Raw genomic sequence first — 20,643 nt, 5'->3', positions numbered from 1 at the left:
ACGTGATTAGGAGCATGCGCACTGGGATACGTTCACGGCCGGCGCATGCGCCTTTCGTGAGAAACGTCATTTACGTGGGGTCATGTTTTATTTGCATAAAACACGCCCACCTCTTGACAATTTGAATTCGGCGCGCTTACGCCAGCAGATTTACGCTACGCCGCCGCAACTTACGGAGAAAGTGCTTTGTGAATACTGCACTTGCCCATCTAAGTTGCGGAGGCGTAGCGTAAATAGGATTTTCCTGGGTTATCAGTTTATATCAATAAATCTATTTACATATTTGATGAGCAAAATGTGTTCTTTTTCCTAAATGAATAATTTTGTAAGTTCCTAAGGACTAACACCTGCCCACTGAAGAGCAACAAAATGTTTATGTAGATGTGTGTCTTATTATCTTGAGGCTTTCTCTTTCTGGTAAGCCTTGTGTTCTTATATATACTGAATATTTAAGTAATTCTTCTGTTTTTTTGCATTATTATAACAACATTTCATTGTTTTTGGTGCTATACAGTATATACTTTAGTCCATGCACGAAGCTGGTATTATTAAAGGAGAAGTCCAGCCAAAGCTCATTAGGCTGGACTTCTCCTATGGATCACAGGGGCGCAGTTGGTTTTGCACTTCTGTGACTCTGCTGACGTCACTGCTGTCAGTCCAGCCACCGCGTCATTGCGAAAATGGAAGTCAGGATCCCCCAGGTGACCGGACTGACACCCGGCTTGAGACTTTACAACCACTTTAAATGCTCAAGTACCCTCTTCTGACATCTTCATTGAACTGCATGTTGCTTCCTGACTTCCATGTGAACTGTCCTTGAATAGAACACAAGAGCAGATGATGCTCCTGTGTAGATGTAAAGCCTGTAGTAGACTACCTCTAGAAGTGAGATATAACATGTTGCACCCTGCAGTTTAGGCAAGGTTGCTCCTCACAAATTTACTTGTCAGGAGTAGTTATCCTGGTTGATTGATAGAGATCTATTGATTCCTTCTTAAAGCGGATGTGCCATGGGGAAAAAATATTAAAAGCCAGCAGCTACAAATACTGCAGCTGCTGACTTTTAATATTAGGACACTTACCTGTCCTGGAGTCCAGCGCTGATCGCAGCAGAGCACGAGCGATCGCTCGTCTCTCTGCTGCTCCCCCCGCCATCCACGCTGAGGGAACCAGGAAGTGAAGCGCTGCGGCTTCACTGCCCGGTTCCCTACGGCGCATGCGCGAGTCGCGCTGCGCCCGTCGATTGGCTCACACGCTGTGTGCTGGGAGCCGAGTGTTCCCAGCACACAACGGGCGACAGACGGGAAGTCAGAAAAACCCGTCTTTTGCCCGTAGCGTGTGGCCGGAAGTGGGTGCAAATACCTGTCTTTAGACAGGTATCTGCACCCCCCTCCCCCCTGAAAGGTGTCAAATGTGACACCGGAGGGGGGGAGGGTTCCGATCAGCGGGACTCCACTTTAGGGTGGAGAACCGCTTTAAGTTTGGCCTTGTTGCACTTTTCTCTTCTACCACTAGGTGGCCGCGTACTTGGTGGTACTAGATATGAGAAGGGCAACGCAAGGTCAGATTATGGGTATATGGGGTATCTCAGCTGCCCTCTTGCTCATCCAGAAGCAAGAGAGCAGCGCAGGGTTGGGACTGTGGCTTGCAGTACAACCAAAGTGACGGTTATGCCGGCCGGAGAACCTGACATGGTCAGAGGTAGAGGGGAAGTTGTCACCAGAGGGACCACCCGCCTTATTACCAGGGACCACAGTGAGTAAATGAAGCATGTACCAGAGCAGCATTTCTCACCAACCGGGGACGGTGGAGAATCGGGAAACTTCAGTGGGTATCAAGCCAGGGACCCAGCCAGCGGAGGTGATGCTTGCAGAGCAGCCTTGTGTGTCAAGCCAGGGACTGAGCAGGCCAGTGGGGTGAAGCTTGAGAGGTATCTAGAGTGCCAAGCTAGGGACCCAGCAGAGAGTCGGGGGTTACGCTTGAGGAAGATACCACCGTGAAGATTGGAGGAGCTCAAGGGATTCAGTGGCAGTGAATCAGTGGGTCTAGTGAGAGACCGGGAGCTCAGTGTGCTGAAGAACTACAAGGAGTGATTGTAGTGGAAGTGAAAAAGAACCGTTAAGCTTTGTGTTAGGAACTGTTAAAGACTGTTGCCATAGGAGACAGAATTCCTGCACATGCAGATGTGGCATCTTGCTGGATGGCTTTCCCTGCATGGCTGTCCTCCTATTGAAGTCTCAGAGTGTGCCAATAAATCTTGCAACTACCTAAGGGTGTCCTGGCCCTTACCCTCTCTCCCCCAAAAAAGTTTGTTAAGAGAAACAAACTTTGGTTTGCATTCAAGAAGTGTCTGGCGCCCAATAACTTTAACTACCCTGCACCCACCATGCCTCACAAGCCACCACATACAGAAAGATGTCAGCTGTCTTTAGCCCTGGAGGTTCTTATTAGACCGAAGCAGGCCAGAGACCTTGCTACAAACATATTCTCAGCTGGGACGTATGGAACACCTGTAGTGCTTGAAAATCACATTCTTTTAATCATGGTGAATGCATCTCAAGAGCAAGCCACTTTCCCTGCATGCACCTGAAAGCATGCTGCATCTGACTCACCTCTGCCCACACCCAATAAACTCCCAGTAATTAATGTGTCACTTCACTTTTGATACACAGAATTACTTTTACTTTTAAAAAACCCTTCCTGCAGATGGATTTTGGAGATCACAAGCTGAAAACCTTATTTTTGTTCCTAACCCTATAATGTCACAGACAACAACAATGCAGGGCAACAGATAAAAGATACCTCTACTAAAAAAAAAGAAAATTGTATTGTTGGCTGAAATCCAGCATGAGAAAACAGTTGCTTGGTTAGTTATGTTGGAGCAATCTATCATCTGAAGGCCCTGGCCTGCAGGAACAGGTACCTCTCTCAGGGTTCAATAAAGTCATCAGTCCTTCTATATTGAACATCATAGATCAGTGGTTCTCAACCCCTCTAGTGCCGTGACCCCTTGATAAAATTTCCCAAGTTGTGGGGACCCCTAACAGTAGAATTTTCATAGCATGGGTTGTCAGCACCTAAGGCCAGACAAGTAATTTGTGCCCCTAGCACACGGACATTTAAGGGCTCCCTAAGTCCCTTACACGTGTACAGTATTAAAACCCCTTTTGGTACATTTTAGGAGTGCTGGCAGTACTACCGGGGAGTTCTAATCAGCCAGCTTAGGTGCTCTTGATCAAGATCATCTGCTGATCTGAGAACTGGAGTTTGGGTCTCCTAGCAGTGACACCTATGCCAAAATCAGGCGAAAGGGTCTCCTCCAGCCCCTCCAACTTCACATTTCTCACCAGTCAGCTGACCTCTAGTCTTTGCCCCACAGCCATGCCGTGAACTGAATGGGCGGGCAAGGGCTCCAGGAGCAGCCCAGCTGGGCAGCCACAGGCTCCAGGGACAGCTGCAAAAAGGCTGAGAGTGCTGCGGGCTTCAGGAACAGCCCAGGATTCGGTGATCCCTGGAAAATTGTCATTTGACCCCCGAGGGGTTCCCGACCCCCAGGTTGAGAATCACTGTCATAGATAATAACTGCAAGGCATTGGAAGACCATGATTATAGGATAGAAAGAGCAACAGAAGAGTCTCTAGCTGAAGATATTGCCCTAGATCAGTGTTCTCCAAACTGCTCCCTAGGAGGACGGATGAAGCCATTTGCTTGCTTTTATCCGGCCCTTGGGACTCTATTTCATTCATTGGCATCGCAGAAGGGTCACAATTCCTACCAATGACACCAACTAAGGGGTAAAATTTCTACCAATAACACCAAAGATGGGGCACAATTTTTCCCAATGATGGGGCACAATTTCTCCCAATAATATCAACAATTGGGCAAAATTCCTCCCATGGACACAAATGATGGGGCACAATTCCTACCAATGACACAAACGATGGAGCACAGTTCATTACAGTGATACCAACAATGGGGCCCAATGATGGGCAAAATTCTTACCAAAGACACCAATGATGGGGCACAATTCCAATTAATGACACAAACGATAGGGAACAATTCCTCCCATTGACACCAAAGATAGGGCATTGTTTACTCCAACTCAGACTCTGATGCTGGGACATTTTATACTCCTGATGACCACAGTCCAGATCCCTTAAAGCCTGAAGGACCGTAGACTGGCCCTTTGTTCAGAAAGTTTGGAGAACCCTGCCTTAGAGGAATATTAAGCATGTGATATATGCTTTAAATCGGTATTAAGCCCAACATTACATTGAAGCTTACCTATCTTTATCCACTTGTCTAATGGGTCAATTTTTTAAAGGTTAGGGTGTAACATGTAATAAGTTCAGTATCTGACCCCTCTTCTCCCTTCCCCCCATGTGACAGCAAGCCAGGAAACATCACCCTGCACTCGCTGTCACAATTCAAAGAGGCTGTGCAGGACTCCGCACACATGGCTGTGTCATTGATTCCCAGATTCCTGTTCATTTAATGAACTACAAGTTGCGGCTGAGGGCTTATAGTTCTCAATGAACTACTAAAGCACTGATGACGCTCCAGGTAGTTCATTGAGTTTCCTGTCATTCAGTAACTGCAATGCTTTTCAGGCTCCTAACAAATAAAAAATAATAAATGCACATTTTTTCACCAAACAAAAAATGTGGATTTATTATTATTTGTAAAGGTGAACTTTTATCCTTTACATTTTTCACACACATGTTGAAATGTCCATTTTTTTGCTAGAAATTACTTTAAACCCTCAAACAATAATATACTGTATCTGCTGAAATCTGTGAACCTGAAGAGTAAAATGGTGGTAGTTATAATCTATTATCTTCCCATCCTTTGGAACTCCGTACCCCAATCTGTCCAATTGTCCCCTAATCTATCCATCTTTAGACGATCCCTGTTTTACTTCCTCCATCAGCTCATCCCCACAGCTATTAGCTTTTGTATCAATTGACCCTTCCTTTTAGATTGTAAGCTCTAATGAGCCTCTGATTCCTCTTGTACCCAATTGTAATGTAACTGTAATGTCTGCCTTCATTTTGTTAAGCGCTGCGCAAACTGTTGGTGCTATATAAATTCTGTATAATACTAAATATAATAATACCACGCGATATTTGCGCAGCTATTTATAAAACTATATTTCCAAGGAAAAAATACACTAAAATGATTTTTAGTGCATACATACACAATATAATACCCAATTTTTTGGTAAAATATAAAAGATAGGGTTGCCTTGAGTAAATAGATACCAAACATGGCAAGCCTTAAAACTGCGCAGGCCTGCAGGTACCCAATATCGTCTATAGGTGACACTTTTAAATCCTTTTTAGTTTAGAGTTCACAAAGAATTGTAGCCTTAGAATTATTGCTCTCACTCAGACATTTGCGGTGACACTTCACATGTGCAGCACAATGAATTTTTACATGTTGTACAGGTGCTCGCCTGTGCTGTACATTTGAATTGGGGTACAGGAGGTGATGGGGGTACTTTCAATTCTAAATTTATTTTATTATTTTTATTTATTTTAGATAATTATTTTTTATATATATATATACACCGTATTTATCGGTGTATAACACGCACAGGCGTATAACACGCACCCTAACTTTAAGATGGAAGTTTCAGGAAAAAAACTTTCCACAGCCCCCTGCATATAACACGCAGGCACAGTTTACCTTCTATTTTCAGGGTAAAAAAGTGAGTGTTATACACCAATAAATACAGTATATATATTTTTCCCTTATTTAACTTTATTGGAACAATAACCAAGTGGTCACACCTCAATTTCCAATGCCAACATCCCTCAATCTTTGAATGTACCGGGCATCACTAAATGGCAGACCGCAGTCCAGATCCAGGATGAGTAACGGTCTTATTTGGACTGCAGCCTCGCCAAATAGATGCCCAAGTGTCCTCTCTAGTCCTCCTGCCTGTCGCTGCCGATGTCATCCTCAAGGAAGGGCAAAAGATTGTAGGCGCAGCAGGTGTGAATAGAGGGCCGGACTTTTTAAGTGATTAAGTGATTGGTTGCTAAGCCATGGGGCTGTCCAAGCAACCATTCACCTCCCCTTTACTATGAAAAGTCCCGTCCTCTATTCAGACCTGCCGCGCCTCCAAGCCTGCATGCACGGTAGGACAGTAAAGGGAATCGGGTGTTTCCTGTGATGTGAAGGGGATTTTTTTCTAAAAGAGAAGACTATGAGGAAAGGGACAGGAGTCTGCAATATGAAGGAAGGATTGTAGTGTGGAGGGGGGACTCTAATGGAATGGGGGTCTGGGGTGTATGGGTAGGGGAGTGGTGGTAAATGGTGTGAATGGAGGACTGTGATGTAAGGATGGGAGAGGGATGAATATGATGTGAAGGAGACTGTGGTATAAGGATGGGGGAATTGAGGGCACTGGTGTAAATGGGGGGGGGGGGGGGCTGTGATGTAACACCAGATTCATGTATTTGCTGCGGCTCACGTTTGTGCAGGCACAAAAGCCCATTCAATTAAATGGGCTGTTTTATTTGCGAGAAAAGCAGGAAAAACTGAACTCCACCTATTACTTTTTAAGCAGTTAGAGCATACAGATTTTTACCTTTTGAGATAAAGTTTTTACATTAATGAATAAAAGCTGACCATTGCATATACCCCAGCCAGTGTTAAATGGTAGGTCTCATCCCTCTAACTTCTGCTTTTGCTGGACAGTTTTGCATGTTAAAGGAAGCTGAAAAATTACAGACTTAGGGCCAGATTCTCAAAAGAGATACGACGGCGTATTTCCAGATACGCCATTGTATCTCTGAGTTGCGCTGTCGTATCTATGCGCCTGATTCTTAGAATCAGTTATGCATAGATTTCCCTTAGATCCGACAGGCGTAAGTCTCTTACGCCGTCGGATCGTAACTTTATATTTACGCTGGCCGCTAGGGGCGTGTACACTGATTTACGCGTCAAAATATGTAAATCAGCTAGATACGAAGGTACACCCGGCCGACGCAGTACAGTTACGCCGTTTACATTATGCTTTTCCCGGCGTAAAGTTACCCCTGCTATATGGTGGCGTACGTGTGGCGTACCAATGTTAAGTATGGCCGTCGTTCCTGCGACGAAATTTGAAAATTTAACGTTGTTTGCGTAACTCGTCCGTGAATGGGGCTGGACGTAATTTACGTTCACGTCAAAACCAATACGTCCTTGCGGCGTATTAGGAGCAATGCACACTGGGAGATTTCCACGGACGGCGCATGCGCCGTTCGTGAAAAACGTCAATCACGTCGGGTCACAGAACATTTACATAAAACACGCCCCCCTGTTCCAAATTTGAATTAGGCGGGCTTACGCCGGCCTATTTACGCTACGCCGCCGCAACTTACGGAGCAAGTGCTTTGAGAATACAGCACTTGCCCGTCTAATTTGCGGAGGCATAACGTAAATAGGTTACGTTACGCCCGCATAAAGTTACGCCAAACTACGAGAATCTGAATATTGTTAACCTGAAAAATAAGAAACTTTTGGTTTTGGGTTTAATACCCCTTTCATACACTGACAGTCCCCCAACAATGACATTTCAGGTAGGGCTGACTTGGAACCAACATCTTTTGGTTTTATGTTTCCCATTTGTCATCTTGTATTTACATGTGAACTCATTGTTTTCTCTCTCCTGTGTGCTGCTTTGATGATTATGCAGCCCTTCCTCGAAATATTCTCTAATTTATTCATGTCCTTTAGGTGGTAGGGTCTTCAGAACTGAACACAGTGTTAAAGGTGAGATTTCACCAGTGCTCTTCAGTGATGTTACCTATACTTTCCTTCTGCTGCTTAGCTCTCTCACTATATAACCTAGTCTATCATATCATCTAGCTGCACTGGTGTATGTTACAAATTTCTATTTGTATACTGCCACATAGTGATAACAATGCAGTAACAAATATGGTGGGGTTAACTGTGCTATGGATAAAAGGTACTGCAGATTTCTTCAAATGAAAGATTAGTTTGGTTACTTCTGTGCCACCGCCCAGATGCTAATGTCTATAAACTAACTAAAGTGCACCACAGCTGTAGAACTTAGATCACAAAACGCGCTTATAACACATTCTTTTGCTTGACTAGTAGAGGAATACTCCTGTGCTATCATTGTAAGTGGAAAAAACAATGTATAGCATAACTGCCGCAAACATCAATAGGTGGATCCGTGACCAAAAAGGGTATGTTTATAATAAGTGATGTTATGCTGTTGTTGAACTGAAGTGTTACCAATGTGTCACAAAATACAAAACTTACTTTAAATGAAAAGGCAATGATAAAGGTGTGCACAAGGTGGCAGTGTAAACCAAACATGCAAAAAAACTCTTCAAATAACAAATTCCTTACAATCAGTGACGGATTCCAGACAAGGCACAAAGGCCAGGCCTCGGGGCGGCAGTGGGTGCAGGGGCAGGGCTGGTGCCGCGGCAACAGGGGGCAGGAATGGACTGGCCATCAGGACTACCGAGACTTTCCTGGTGGGCCGATGGGCTCAGTGGGCCGGTTACAGTCTGTCTAATCTGCATTGGAGGTCCGTGGCGATCTTCCGTCAATTGCCGACAGCTGGTGCCTGACAGGTAGATCGAGATTTAGCCAGCATGCAGAGTAGTGCAGAGTAGTGCAGGAAGCGTGTGTAATAAGTTCTCTCTCATGTCACTCTGCTCCCCGGCGGCCCCTCCTCTCTTCTCATCCATCCCCATTTGCTTGCGATATCATCTGGGATGGACGAGAAGAGAGGAGAGGCCGCCGGGGAGCAGAGTGACATGAGAGAGAACTTATTACACACGCTTCCTGCGCTACTCTGCATTCTGGTAAACGATGTGCCATGTGCCCTGATGTGCTATGTGCCCTGGTGTGCCCTGTGTCCTGATGTGCTATGTGCCCTGATGTGCTATGTGCCCTGATGTGCTATGTCCCCCGATGTGATCTGATGTGCCCCGTGCACTGATGTGCCCCGTGCCCTGATGTGCTATGTTCCCTGATATGCCCCGTGTCCTGATGTGCTATGTGCCCCGTGCCCTTATGTGCCCCGTGCCCCAATGTGCTGTGCTTCAATGTGGTTTGCCCTGATGTGCTGTGAGGGGCCATGATGTGCTGTGCCCTGTACCCTGATGTGATGTGCCCTGTATGTGTTGTTCCCTGATGTACCCCATGCCCTGATGTGCTGGGCTCTGTGCCCTGATGTGCTGGGCTCTGTACCCTGATGTGCTGTGCCCTGATGTGATGTGCCCTGATGTGCTGAGCTCTGTACCGTGCCCTGATGTGCACTGTACCCTGATATGTTGTGCCCTGGGCCGGTCTGGATGAAGGACCCGGCCTTGGGGCGGCAAAGGGAGTAAATCCGGGCCTGCTTACAATCAAGCAAATAACAAATGATTTGTACAAAAAACAAAATTACATATATAACAAACGTGGGTGATTAGGCAATCAATGCTTATCAAGCTGATCCACACACACTAAACAGTGAAGTGAAAAATGTGACAAATAACTAGTCTCTAGGGCAGTCTTCTTAGGATAAAGGTGAAAAACAGTGAAGTGTAGTGCTACAGCCTTAACCGTGCAAACTGATAAATAAAAACGGGTGTCTCTTCATCCCATGCAATGACACCTCTGTGTGAAGTGGCCTCTCACCTTACTTCTGTAAGGTAACAGCATAGGAAAACCAGTATTTGCAATATCTTCTGGGGGTCTTTTTATAAATGGCTGGTGGTTTGAGAAAATCTCCATTTCCTCTCAGGGTCATTTAGTTTTTTGTACAAATCATTTGTTATTTGTAAGGAATTTGTTATTTGAAGAGTTGATTTGCACGTTTGGTTTACACGGCCACCTTGTGCACACCTTTATCGCTGTCTTTCATTTCAAGTAGGTTTATTATTTTGTGACACATTGGCTACACTTCAGTTCAACAACAGCGCAACATCACTTATTATACACACATTCTTTTGCTTGTTTGTGCTCAGTAACCACATTTTTCTATTTTTTTTTTCTACAGGAGAATTGTGGCATGTCTGTCTGCAATGGGAAAATCTTTATACTCGGTGGGAGAGGTGAGAATGGAGAAGCAACGGACACCATCCTGTGCTACGATCCAGCGACTAGCATCATTACTGGAGTGGCAGCCATGCCCCGACCTGTCTCTTACCATGGCTGTGTAACAATTCATAGATACAATGAAAAAGCCTTCAAAATGTGAACTTAAAGGAAGAAGGGAGGAAGGGGCTTGTAAATTACCCTGCATTGAGTAAGACTTTGCGATCTGAAAACTGGCCCCATTGTACAGTATAAGGAATCTACCAGTCAAATTGTTTGCAGTCATACTAAGAAATCCAAGCTTGCGGAAAAGGGACCAGTAATATATTTGTTTAAAGCCTCTCTGTTCCATTGTCACACATAAGCCAATGGCCCTGGGTTACAGCTATTTCGAGACTGGCAATTTGAAATTGGCCCAATTTTTCTGAGAATGTGTTAGTTATGGAGGGCTATTAAGCCTCAGTTCACATGGAATTTATAACGGTTTTCTGAGGTGCTGCATACACATTCTGAACTTGGCTTCCAATATTGTGCTAATACATGAAAACTGTGCTTCTCATATACCAATTGTGGAATTCTGTGAGTTGTATAACTGGCTGCCTTTGAATGCTTGTCTAGCACTGGGTGTGATTGTGGTGCAACTGGTATTAGGCAAACATAAGAGGGCGCAGAAGGCAATTTAAATAGCTACATTTTGATCCAGGACTGTTGGCCAATGTGTCACTGTCACCCAACTATAAAAATAAGGGAAGACTTGTTAAGCTACCTATGTGCTTTTAAAGCCTAATTCACACAGATAAATAACGATAACTGCTTCTGAAGAGGAGCAGCTTGATAGTAATGTGTGTGTAGAAAGGCTCCTTGTTACGTCTATACTACGACAAAGGTGTACATATTGTATCTGCCTTAGTGTGCTGCAGTGCAGACCTACACTGCATGTACATGTTACCTCTGTTTATCATATAGGTGAATGATGGCTGCTGTCCATGGGTCAACAGGGACACTGGGTACCAAGTAGCATCGGGTATGGCTATGTGCCTGCAAAGATGAGACCTTCAACACATGGAAAACCTCCAGTTTTACATGATCAGCACAATAAATACGTTGCTTTGAAATAAAGATGCAAACATATTGTGGTAGATTCCCTTTGAACCTCTGTAAATAGTAAACATTTCTGCTTTTTTATATTTCTGGAAATCTCCAAATTACTTTTTTCATAGCCAATGGCTATTATTTATGCCAGCAACAAGGACTGTAATATTTGTAAATTACTTTTCTGAGCATTCTTACATATGTATAACTGTCATTGACTGTCAGGTGTGAATTCTCTTTTTATTTAATATTTTGGAGTGCATGAGAGGAGATTGAGACTTCAGATGATTGGAGATTTAGGAGGGTGTGTATATATATATATTTAATCTTTCCTGCATGCAGAATTTCCTCTGGGATAACGCATATTTTTGCACAAAAATGTTGCAGATGCAGTAATGCACAATTTTCAGGGAGCCTTATCAAAGATCACCCTTGGATATCCCTGAAATTGCAGTTTTTTTTTTTATGTGTGTACATGCTATGTGAGTTGAAGCAAAGCCTAGTTTAAAGAAGGGGTATCTGCTGTTAGCCCATCAGTAAAGAAGACCTACCATCAAGCTTGTTAGTAATGTTCTCAAACAACTCACATCCCGAACGCCTGAGAAACTAGGAAGACAGTTAGTGCCGATTCACACAGGGGCAACCCGACATACAGCGCGACTTTGCAAGGCGCCTTCAGCGCGACTTGGAGCAACTTACAACGCGACTTAAAGTTGCCTCCAGGACAGGCGACTTTGGCTGTGGCCAAACACAGAATAATCGGCTTTGTGGGAGGGAGAGGTTTGCCTGAGTAAACTATTTTCTTTTCCTGTAAAGTTGCTTCAGTTAAGAGAGTGATCTGACTTTGGAGGCATCTTTCATTGAAATCAATGGGTACAAGTTGCCTACAAGTCGCCTTGAAGTAGAACAGGAACCTTTTCTGAAGTCGGAGCCACTTCAGTAGTGTACATTAAGACGGCTCTCATTCACTTTAATGTAATTTCTCATGTCGCACGACTTGGGGTGACACAAGTCGGATCCCAAGTCGCGGTAGTGTGAACCGGCACTGAGCCTCTTTCTTTTTAAAAAATGACTGTTTCTTCTATAATGTTGATGATTCAATTAATGCCTTAGTAAATATTCATTTTACATAGCTTTAACTTTACTACAGACTCCTAAAAAAAAGCTCAATAGTACGTGTACAAGTTAAAAAACAGTATATGACTTCATTAGAAACATGTTTGTAAAATGTTATACATTTTTCTTGTCTCTTTGCTAATATATGGTCATTGGGCTTATAAAGGATGGCCTAAAATGTTATTATTGTCTACCCACCACCTGTCTCCTAAGGCAGCCATAAAGGTATTGTTGTCCCTATCTTCTCTGTATTTTCATATGTGTATTTTTTTTTTATGTGTGGAAAAAACAAACTCTTTACATATACTGTCTGTTGGCAAAGTGATCAAAGCAAGGAAAAACTTACCATGAAACTAAATAATGTTTTGGGAGCTCTATTAGGTTGTTCTCTTGAGTCAAAGTTCATGTTCTTTAGTACTAAACTTAGTATTTGTGCTCTACTGAGCTGGCAAACACCCTCCCAGAACCCTGCCTCCCACGTGCCACCTGGGGTGTGCATCCAGCACGCTCTGTGACACAGCTGATCACAGATCATGGTAAAGGACTAACCACAGCGGCCCTTTAACATCAGCTGATCACATGTAAACAGACTTGACAGTTATCACCAGTCCTTTCTTCCCACAGTGAGGAAAGGAGAGCCATTAACCAGTAAGACTGTCAGTATATTGTTTACACTGATCATCAGTGCCCTGATTATTAGTGCAGCCCCATCAGTGCTGCCTTTTAGCGCCCATCAGTGCTAATCAATGCCACTTATCAGTGCCCATCTGTGCTGCCTATCAGTATTGTCTATCAGTGCCCATTAATGCTGCCTATCAGTGCCACCTATCAGTGCTCAATACCCCCTATCAGTGCTCATCAATGCCCCCTATCAGTGCCACCTATCAGTGCACATAAATGCTACCAATCAATGCCCATCATTGCTGTCTATCAGTGCCACATATCAGTGCTCATCAATGCTACCTATCAGTGCCCATTAGTGCTGCCTATCAGTGCCACTTATCATTGCTCATCAATGCCCCCTATCAGTTCCCATCAGTGCCACTTATCTTTTTTTTAACAAGAAAAGTGCCACTTATTGCTCATCAATGCCCCCTATCAGTTCCCATCAGTGCCACATCATTGCTCATCAATGCCCCCTATCATTTCCCATCAGTGCCGCTTATGGTTGCTCATCAATGCCCCCTATCAGTGCTCATCAATGCCCCTTATCAGTGCCCATTGATGTCGCCTATCAGTACCCATCAGCTGGACTCTAAACAGAGAGCATCTCTCTCATACAGCTCAGAGCCTGTACTGACAGTCCCCTCCCTCGCACGGACAGGACAGGAGAAAGACAATCTTCTCCTTCTCCTCCCGCCCCTCTTCCCCTGTGTGCACTGCAGAAAGTGTTAAGCTAAACAGCTGAATGATCAAACTCAGCTGCTTAGATTCACAGGTGCTCACAGGTGGAGAGGGGCGGAAGGAGAAGGAGCAGATTGTCTCTCCTGTCCTGTTCATGCGAGTGAGGGGGGACTGTAAGTACCGGCTCTGAGCCGTATGAGAGATACGCTCTTAGCTCAGAACCCTGCAGCAAGCAACCCCGCTGGGGCCCCCCTTCAGTAATGGAATGCAAGGGGCGGCTTATCCCCCTTCACAACTCTCGGTGACCCGGATGCCGGCAGCTCAGGGATGTGTCACTCTTGGGAGCAGTGGGTTGCTTGGCATGCTGTGATGTCAAGGTGTGTTCCTGAGCAGCTCAGTGTGGAGATGGAAAAGAGGGGCCAGGGAGCAGCAGAGGGAAGCTGGATTGGAGGGGCGACGGGGCAGTAACCTATTGACAAATCGATTTCTGCCTCCTGCAGCCGCTGAATGCCTGCGGGGGGAAAGGTGGAGAAGTGGGCATTCAGCGGCTGCAGAAGGCAGAGATCGATTCTGCTATAGGCCACCCCTCCTATTCAACTGTACAGGGGGGCCCCTGTAGCATGGGCCTGGGCTGTGCGACCCCTGTTACTACTTTGTCCCTGGGTGTTTATAATATGATTCTCATTAGTTCTTAATAAAAGCAAAGTTAAGACATATTTTCATCTACAGGCATACCCCACTTTTAAGTACACAATGGGACCAGAGCATGTATGTAAAACGAAAATGTACTTAAAGTGAAACAATACCTTTTTTCACCTCTAGGGTGTAGTGGGGGGTCAGGAGCTGTGGTGGGGGTGTCAGGAGCTGTAGTGGGGGTGTCAGGGGCACACTGGAACAGGGTGGGGTATGCTCTCAGAGCTTCAGCTCCTTCTACTGCGGCTGCAAAATGTCTGTAAAGTACTTGTAAGGCACTTTACATACACTCACGGGTATGTCCTTACTCGCGAGTGTATGTAAAGTGAGTGTACTTAAAGCGGGGTATGCCTGTACTATAATCTAGCAAAATGTCATGATAATAAAACTGCTTCAGTCTCTTGCTTGACAATAAGTTTATTGTAGAACAAAATAAAGGTATGCACAGGTAAACAGACATAAACAACCGTTTTGGTCGATTATATAACATTCAGCATCCCTTTCTAACATGCCACAGTTGTCACCATCTTAGCAGAAGATTAAATTATGTGTATCAAGAGTTAAATAAAAAACAGATACAAGTTTTAAATCAAACTGTTAAGGCTTTTATAGATGGGAGGGTTGGGAGCAGTAAAAACCGCTGGTTGAGCTGCCGTTTCACCTCCCCTGGTCACCCGGCCAAGCTTTCACAATACAGCCATACAGGGCTGTACACATGCTGTGGCATTTTTAGCCCAGGATGTAGTGTTTTACAGGAGGTACAGCCTGTCAAACTCCCCTACTGTGCTTAATGGGGCCATACCACAAGCTGAACACTCGACTTGCAGTTGCGGCGTCAGGAGGCGGCAGTACTGCCTCCTGAGCACCTTTCAGCTACTGCTCTACCACTGTCTGAAAAGCAATCCACTCCTGAAAGAAATGACGCACTTCATATCTACAGTTGTACCCCATTGACATTACAAAAAACAAAACAAAATAACAAATTATTGACAAACCTCTTGGATTCCAAGTCCTTGTGCACACTGGGCATAAAAAAAATGCTGCTTAAGCAGGCTTGTGTTAATTTTTTTTCTTCAGCCAGTTAAAGCAGCTCTATGTTAGTCTATATGTCCATGCACATTTGGACAGTTACAGGCATGGTTGCGGAGGAGCGTTTTCATGCTGAAATAAAAACCCATCACAAATGCCATTTTGAGAGGAGCTTTCGGGCAGAAAAGCACTTGACGTGCATAAATGCAACATTTAGGAGCATTCAATGTTTTTAGGTGTTCATTGATTATAGACAAACAATGAGCAGAGGTGACTATTTAGGAAAAAAGCTTATAAAAGAAAATACCCATAAACGTGCATATACAGTATGAGCCACTATGAGCATGTTTATGCTGCTTCTTCTGCCAGAGGTTCTGGTATTTTTTTCAGCCGCCTAATGTGCATGGACCTTAAAAGCACATAGGGGTTATTTACAAAAGACAAATCCACTTATCATTACTAGTGCAAACTACAAGTTCAAAGTGCACTTGGAAGTGCAGTCGCTGTAAATCTGAGGGGTAGAACTGAAATGAGGGGAAGCTCTGCTGATTTTATTATCCAATCATGTGCAAGCTAAAATGCTGTTTTTTATTTTCCTTGCATGTCCCCCTCAGATCTACAGTGACTGCACTTCCAAGTTCACTTTCAGTGCAATTTCAAGTGCACTTTACACTTGTAGGGCCAGATTCACATAGGTTAGCGGATCTTTAGATCCGCGTAACCTATATGATTTAAGATCCGCCGCCGCAAGTTTTTGAGGCAAGTGGGTAATTCACAAAACACTTACCTCAAAACTTGCGGCGGCGTATCGTAATTCCTCTGGCGGAATTCAAATACCGCGGATTGGGGCAGTGTTGTATTTAAATCAGGCGCGTCCCCGAGCCGATTTAACTGCGCATGCGCCGTCCGTGAATTTTCCCGTCATGCATTGCTCCCAATGACGTCGCTAGGACGTCATTGGTTTCGGCGTGAACGTAAATTGCATCCACCGCTTTTGTGAATCGATGTACGCAAAATGACGTAAAATTTAAAAATTCAACGTGAGAACGACTGCCATACTTAACATTGGCTGCGCCTCATAGAACCAGGGGTAACTATACGCCGGGAAAACCCTTTTGTAAATGGCGTAAAGTGACTGCGTCGGGGCCGCGTACGTTCGTGAATTGGCGTATCTCGCTGATTTACATATTCTCGGCGTAAATCAGCGAGAACGCCCCCAGCGGCCATTTTAAAATTGCAGTTAAGATCCGACGGTGTAACACAGTTACACCTGTCGGATCTTAGGCATATTTATGCGTAACTGATTCTATGAAAAGTCGCATAGATACGAATGGCCGAAATCAGAGATACAACGGTGTATCAGGAGATACACCGTCGTATCTCTTTGTGAATCTGGCCCGTAGTTTGCACTTGTAGTGCAAAGTGGAGTTGCCTTTAGTAAATAAACCCCATATAGTGATAAACAGGAAAGTAGCAAGATATTGGTAGATGCATGGAGCCCTCTAGTGGCTGCATTTATTAGCTACATATGATTCATGTTTAACAATGCATCTATTTCCATGTTGTATTACGTGGCTGGTTTAGAAGCACCGGAGTATAATAAAGTAGCAGCAAAGTCTTTGTTTTTTAATATTATTAGCTAGCCTACTTGCCCAGAAGTTGCAGACATTTTAATGTATACCCTTTTGTCACCACATTATTGACAATACAAATTTTGGTTATGATTTTTCTTTCAGTATACATGATATATTTGTTAGTTTGATAAATATTTTTATCCTTTTTTTTTATGGCGTGTCTACATTTAATGCTAAAAGTGACATCTGTAAACCTATAGAAAAATAAGTCCTTTTACATAAGTAAAAAACATTTTAATCTAAAGAATGACTATATGTTTAAAAAAAAAATGCTTTAGCTTTGTTTTGGTTTTTATACCTATATATAGTGTATTACTCAGAAGTACTCATCTAAATTCACCAAGATCTATCTTTTCTATTAGGCCTTATCCAGTGTCATTATATGTTTATATATATCTAATTTCAGCCAACATCACCTGAGTTTTGTGTTTTTACTGTGAACAAGAATGGCATTCCGAAGGCTCAGGCCTCGTACACACGACCGAGTTTCTTCGCAAAAACCAGCAAGAAACTTGCTGGGAGATATTTTTTTGCCGAGGAAACCGGTCGAGTGTACATTTTCGTCGAGGAAACTGTTGAGAAACTCGACGAGCCAAAAAGAGAGCAAGTTCTCTATTTTCTTGACGGGAATGGAGAAAATTGGCTTGTCGAGTTCCTCAACAGCCTAACAAGGAACTCGACGCGGAAAACGATGTGTTTCGCTCGTCGAGTTCCTTGGTCGTGTGTACGAGGCTTCAGATACAAGTCGCATGCAAAGTGTGTCTAGGCCTTTGCCAGCAGCTGATTTCTGTAAGCTGAACTTCAGTCAAAAGCAATATTTTTTTTATTTTTTTACAAAAAAAAGTTACCTCCTCTGAAATGTGCCCTATGTTTGTCTGCTGCTGTATTCTGCATTCTGCCTTGCATTCATTTTAAATAATGCAAAGCTGTTGTTTATTTTTTTTAATTGGGGGAGTGCCAAGTGAGCGACCTCCTCTTAATTCTGGCGGTAGTACAGATATACAAGTCTCAGCGCTGGGCAGTCTATACCACCAGGAAAGTGTGGCCTAAATACACATAAAAGTTTTAACAAATGTGCAGCAGCTACAGATGGGGCACACTTTATTGGAGGAAATGTATTTTAACTGTGCAAATATACAAAAATCTTTTTTGGCCATACTTCAGGTTTAAAACGATGGTGATGTTTTACCTGCAGCATTGATTTTGTGACTTACTCTAGCCAAAAAGAACATTTATTGCACATTCTAATTGTTTTCTGTATTTTACATGTCCATTTTGCACTAGAATTCATCATTTTGCTGCCAGTTCCATTAGGCCCCTTTCAGACTGGGGCGGGAGCTGCGGTGGCGGTATAACGCCGCTAAAAATAGCGGCACTATACCGCCGGAATTGCCGCGGGTATCAGCCGCTAGCGGTGCGGTATTAACCCCCGCTAGCGGCCGATAAAGAATTAATACCGCCCGCAATGCGCCTCTATAGAGGTATTGCCGCGGTTTCCCATTGTTTTCAATGGGAAGGAGCGGTGAAGGAGCGGTATACATGCCGCTCCTCTCACCGCTCCAAAGATGCTGCTGACAGGAGATTTTTTTTGTCTCCCGCCAGCGCATCGCCTCAGTGTGAAAGCCCTCGGGCTTTCACATTGAGTCTGCGGTGAAGGAGTTTTTCAGGCACGATAGCAGCGCTATTTTTAGCGCTGTACCGCCTGAAAAAATCCTCAATGTGAAAGGGGCCTTAAGGTAAAAAACGACTTATAAACCCATATTCTGACAAAACTACAACATTTGAAATAATATTTTGTATAAAGGGGGATGTACACAGTTATATTTTTATAAAATGGTATTACTTTTGCTCATAGAAACTGTAATAGAGTATTCTGTAAAATTAGGTTAAACAATAGCAATTACTGCTATTCATACACAAAAAAATGCATGGGTTTAATACCTATCATTTGAAGTGACTTCCACACTTTTAGATCTGTCGTGGACAGATGCTGCAGATGTTCTCATTTTAGTACATCATTTAAGAGTCTTTTTATTGAGTGTTCAGAAAATGAAAAACAAGAAAAGAAAGAGTTGTTATACGCTTTTGGTTTTAAGGCAATGACACTTTGACCATCATTTTAAAAGGTCATCTTTTAGAGAAAGTCATCTTATTTTTTAAGATAAAGGCCACCACCTTCCAAAGCCTTATATCATACATGTACTAATGTGCTATCTGGTCAATCTTTCATCTACTTGGAATCTGTACCAAAATCCAATTTGTATTTGTTTGGTTTACCTCAGTGTGGTTCATCAGTGTCTACATTTCATGGCATGTCCTGTTTGCTCATCTCCCTTTTTATGTCCCCAACATGCTTACTGATATCATTGACATGTAACTCCCTCTTCTATGCCCAGTGAACAGTTGACAGCCTTGAAGCATCCAATCCCTCCTATGGAATACTACTGGAATTCCATAGTAGTAGATAACGTGGTTCCTCTTATCCATGTGGGTTCCTTTGCAGTCGCACGGGTACATTTTTGTTCTTCTAAAACGCTGTATTAACTAAAAAATTTTTAGTTAATACAGTTGCTTTTTTTTTTCTTTTCTTTTTTTTGCTGCTGTGATCTAACTTTCTGTTAGAGCAGTGGTCTCCAAACTTTCTAAGCAAGGGGTCAGTTTAGTGTCCTTCAGTCTTTAGTAGGGCCGAACTGTGGCTAGTGGGAGTAGAAAATGCCCTAGCATCAGTGCCCCATCATTGATTTTAATAGGAGGAATAGTATCCCATTGATGGTGTCAGTAGGAGGAATGGCGCCCTATAATTGGTGTCAGTTGGTGGAATTGTGCCCCAAGGGCTGAATAAACGCAATAAAAGCAATCAAAGGGACACATCTGGCCCCTGTGCCATGGTTTGAAGACCATTTAGAGTATAACTATGTTCATTCTTCATAATCCTACTGTATATAGGAATGTTGCCATCTCAGGACTATGGACTATAACAATTTGTAGTGTGCATATAACAGTGCACATGACCAACTAATGTGCACTACCTGTTCCAAACAAATTGAAGTGAAAGGCGATTAGACGCTCACTTCACAGTGGGCATTTGGCGCCTAACTAAGCTCAAAAAATCAATCAATCAATCAATCAAAGGGGGAAAACAGTAAAAAAAAAATTTTTTATGAAAAATAGATCACCAGGCTATAATGTAGTGGCTGTGTATGAATTATTTTTAGAAACTAAGTGCATTGTTTAGTGTCACCCTAGTGACACTATTCATTATAATGTGCCTTCGAGCACGTGTCTGTTGAGAACAAAGGAATATCGAGATTTACATTACAGCATTTCTTTGTGTTGAAAAAGACAGGAAAAGTGTCTGGTCTGTATGTACAAGTATAACCCTCATTTGGTGTTTTACCTAATTGGGAAGAAGAATTTCTCATGCCTTTAGAAAAAGCAAAGAGCTGTTTTGTATGCATGGTGTCTATTATGTACACAATATATTCTATACTGTAAAAGATGTCTGGATCATTAAAAGGGAACAGAGTGATAACTGCCGATGTATAAACATCCAAGGATCCAAGGCACATCTGTGTGTCTTTATAATACTGTACAATGACGTGATGCTTAAAAATTGCCTCTTTATTTCTTTGGGTAGATTTGAATGGTTTATATTGTATTTCTGATATTTTACTGCAAATGT

General features: G+C 43.3%; 1 protein-coding gene across 2 annotated transcripts in view; it reads left to right on the top strand.

The window, feature by feature from the left end:
- Window positions 1-11,991, top strand: part of KLHL24 (kelch like family member 24) — a 118,040-nt gene extending 106,049 nt beyond the window's left edge. The window contains exons 7-8 of one of the 2 annotated variants that reach the window (XM_040348974.1): window positions 7,729-7,764; window positions 10,016-11,991. In XM_040348974.1, coding sequence (XP_040204908.1) covers window positions 7,729-7,764; window positions 10,016-10,216 — 237 coding nt within the window. In that variant the 3' untranslated portion in view covers window positions 10,217-11,991. The remainder of the gene's footprint in view (window positions 1-7,728; window positions 7,765-10,015) is intronic. The other variant, XM_040348975.1, reaches the window with a different exon arrangement.
- Window positions 11,992-20,643: the final 8,652 nt, after the last annotated feature.

Source organism: Rana temporaria, chromosome 4, assembly GCF_905171775.1.
Source record: "Rana temporaria chromosome 4, aRanTem1.1, whole genome shotgun sequence".
Lineage (NCBI taxonomy): Eukaryota > Metazoa > Chordata > Amphibia > Anura > Ranidae > Rana > Rana temporaria.
The sequence above is the reverse complement of the archived record's forward strand: the minus strand, read 5'-3'. Positions and strand labels throughout refer to the sequence as shown.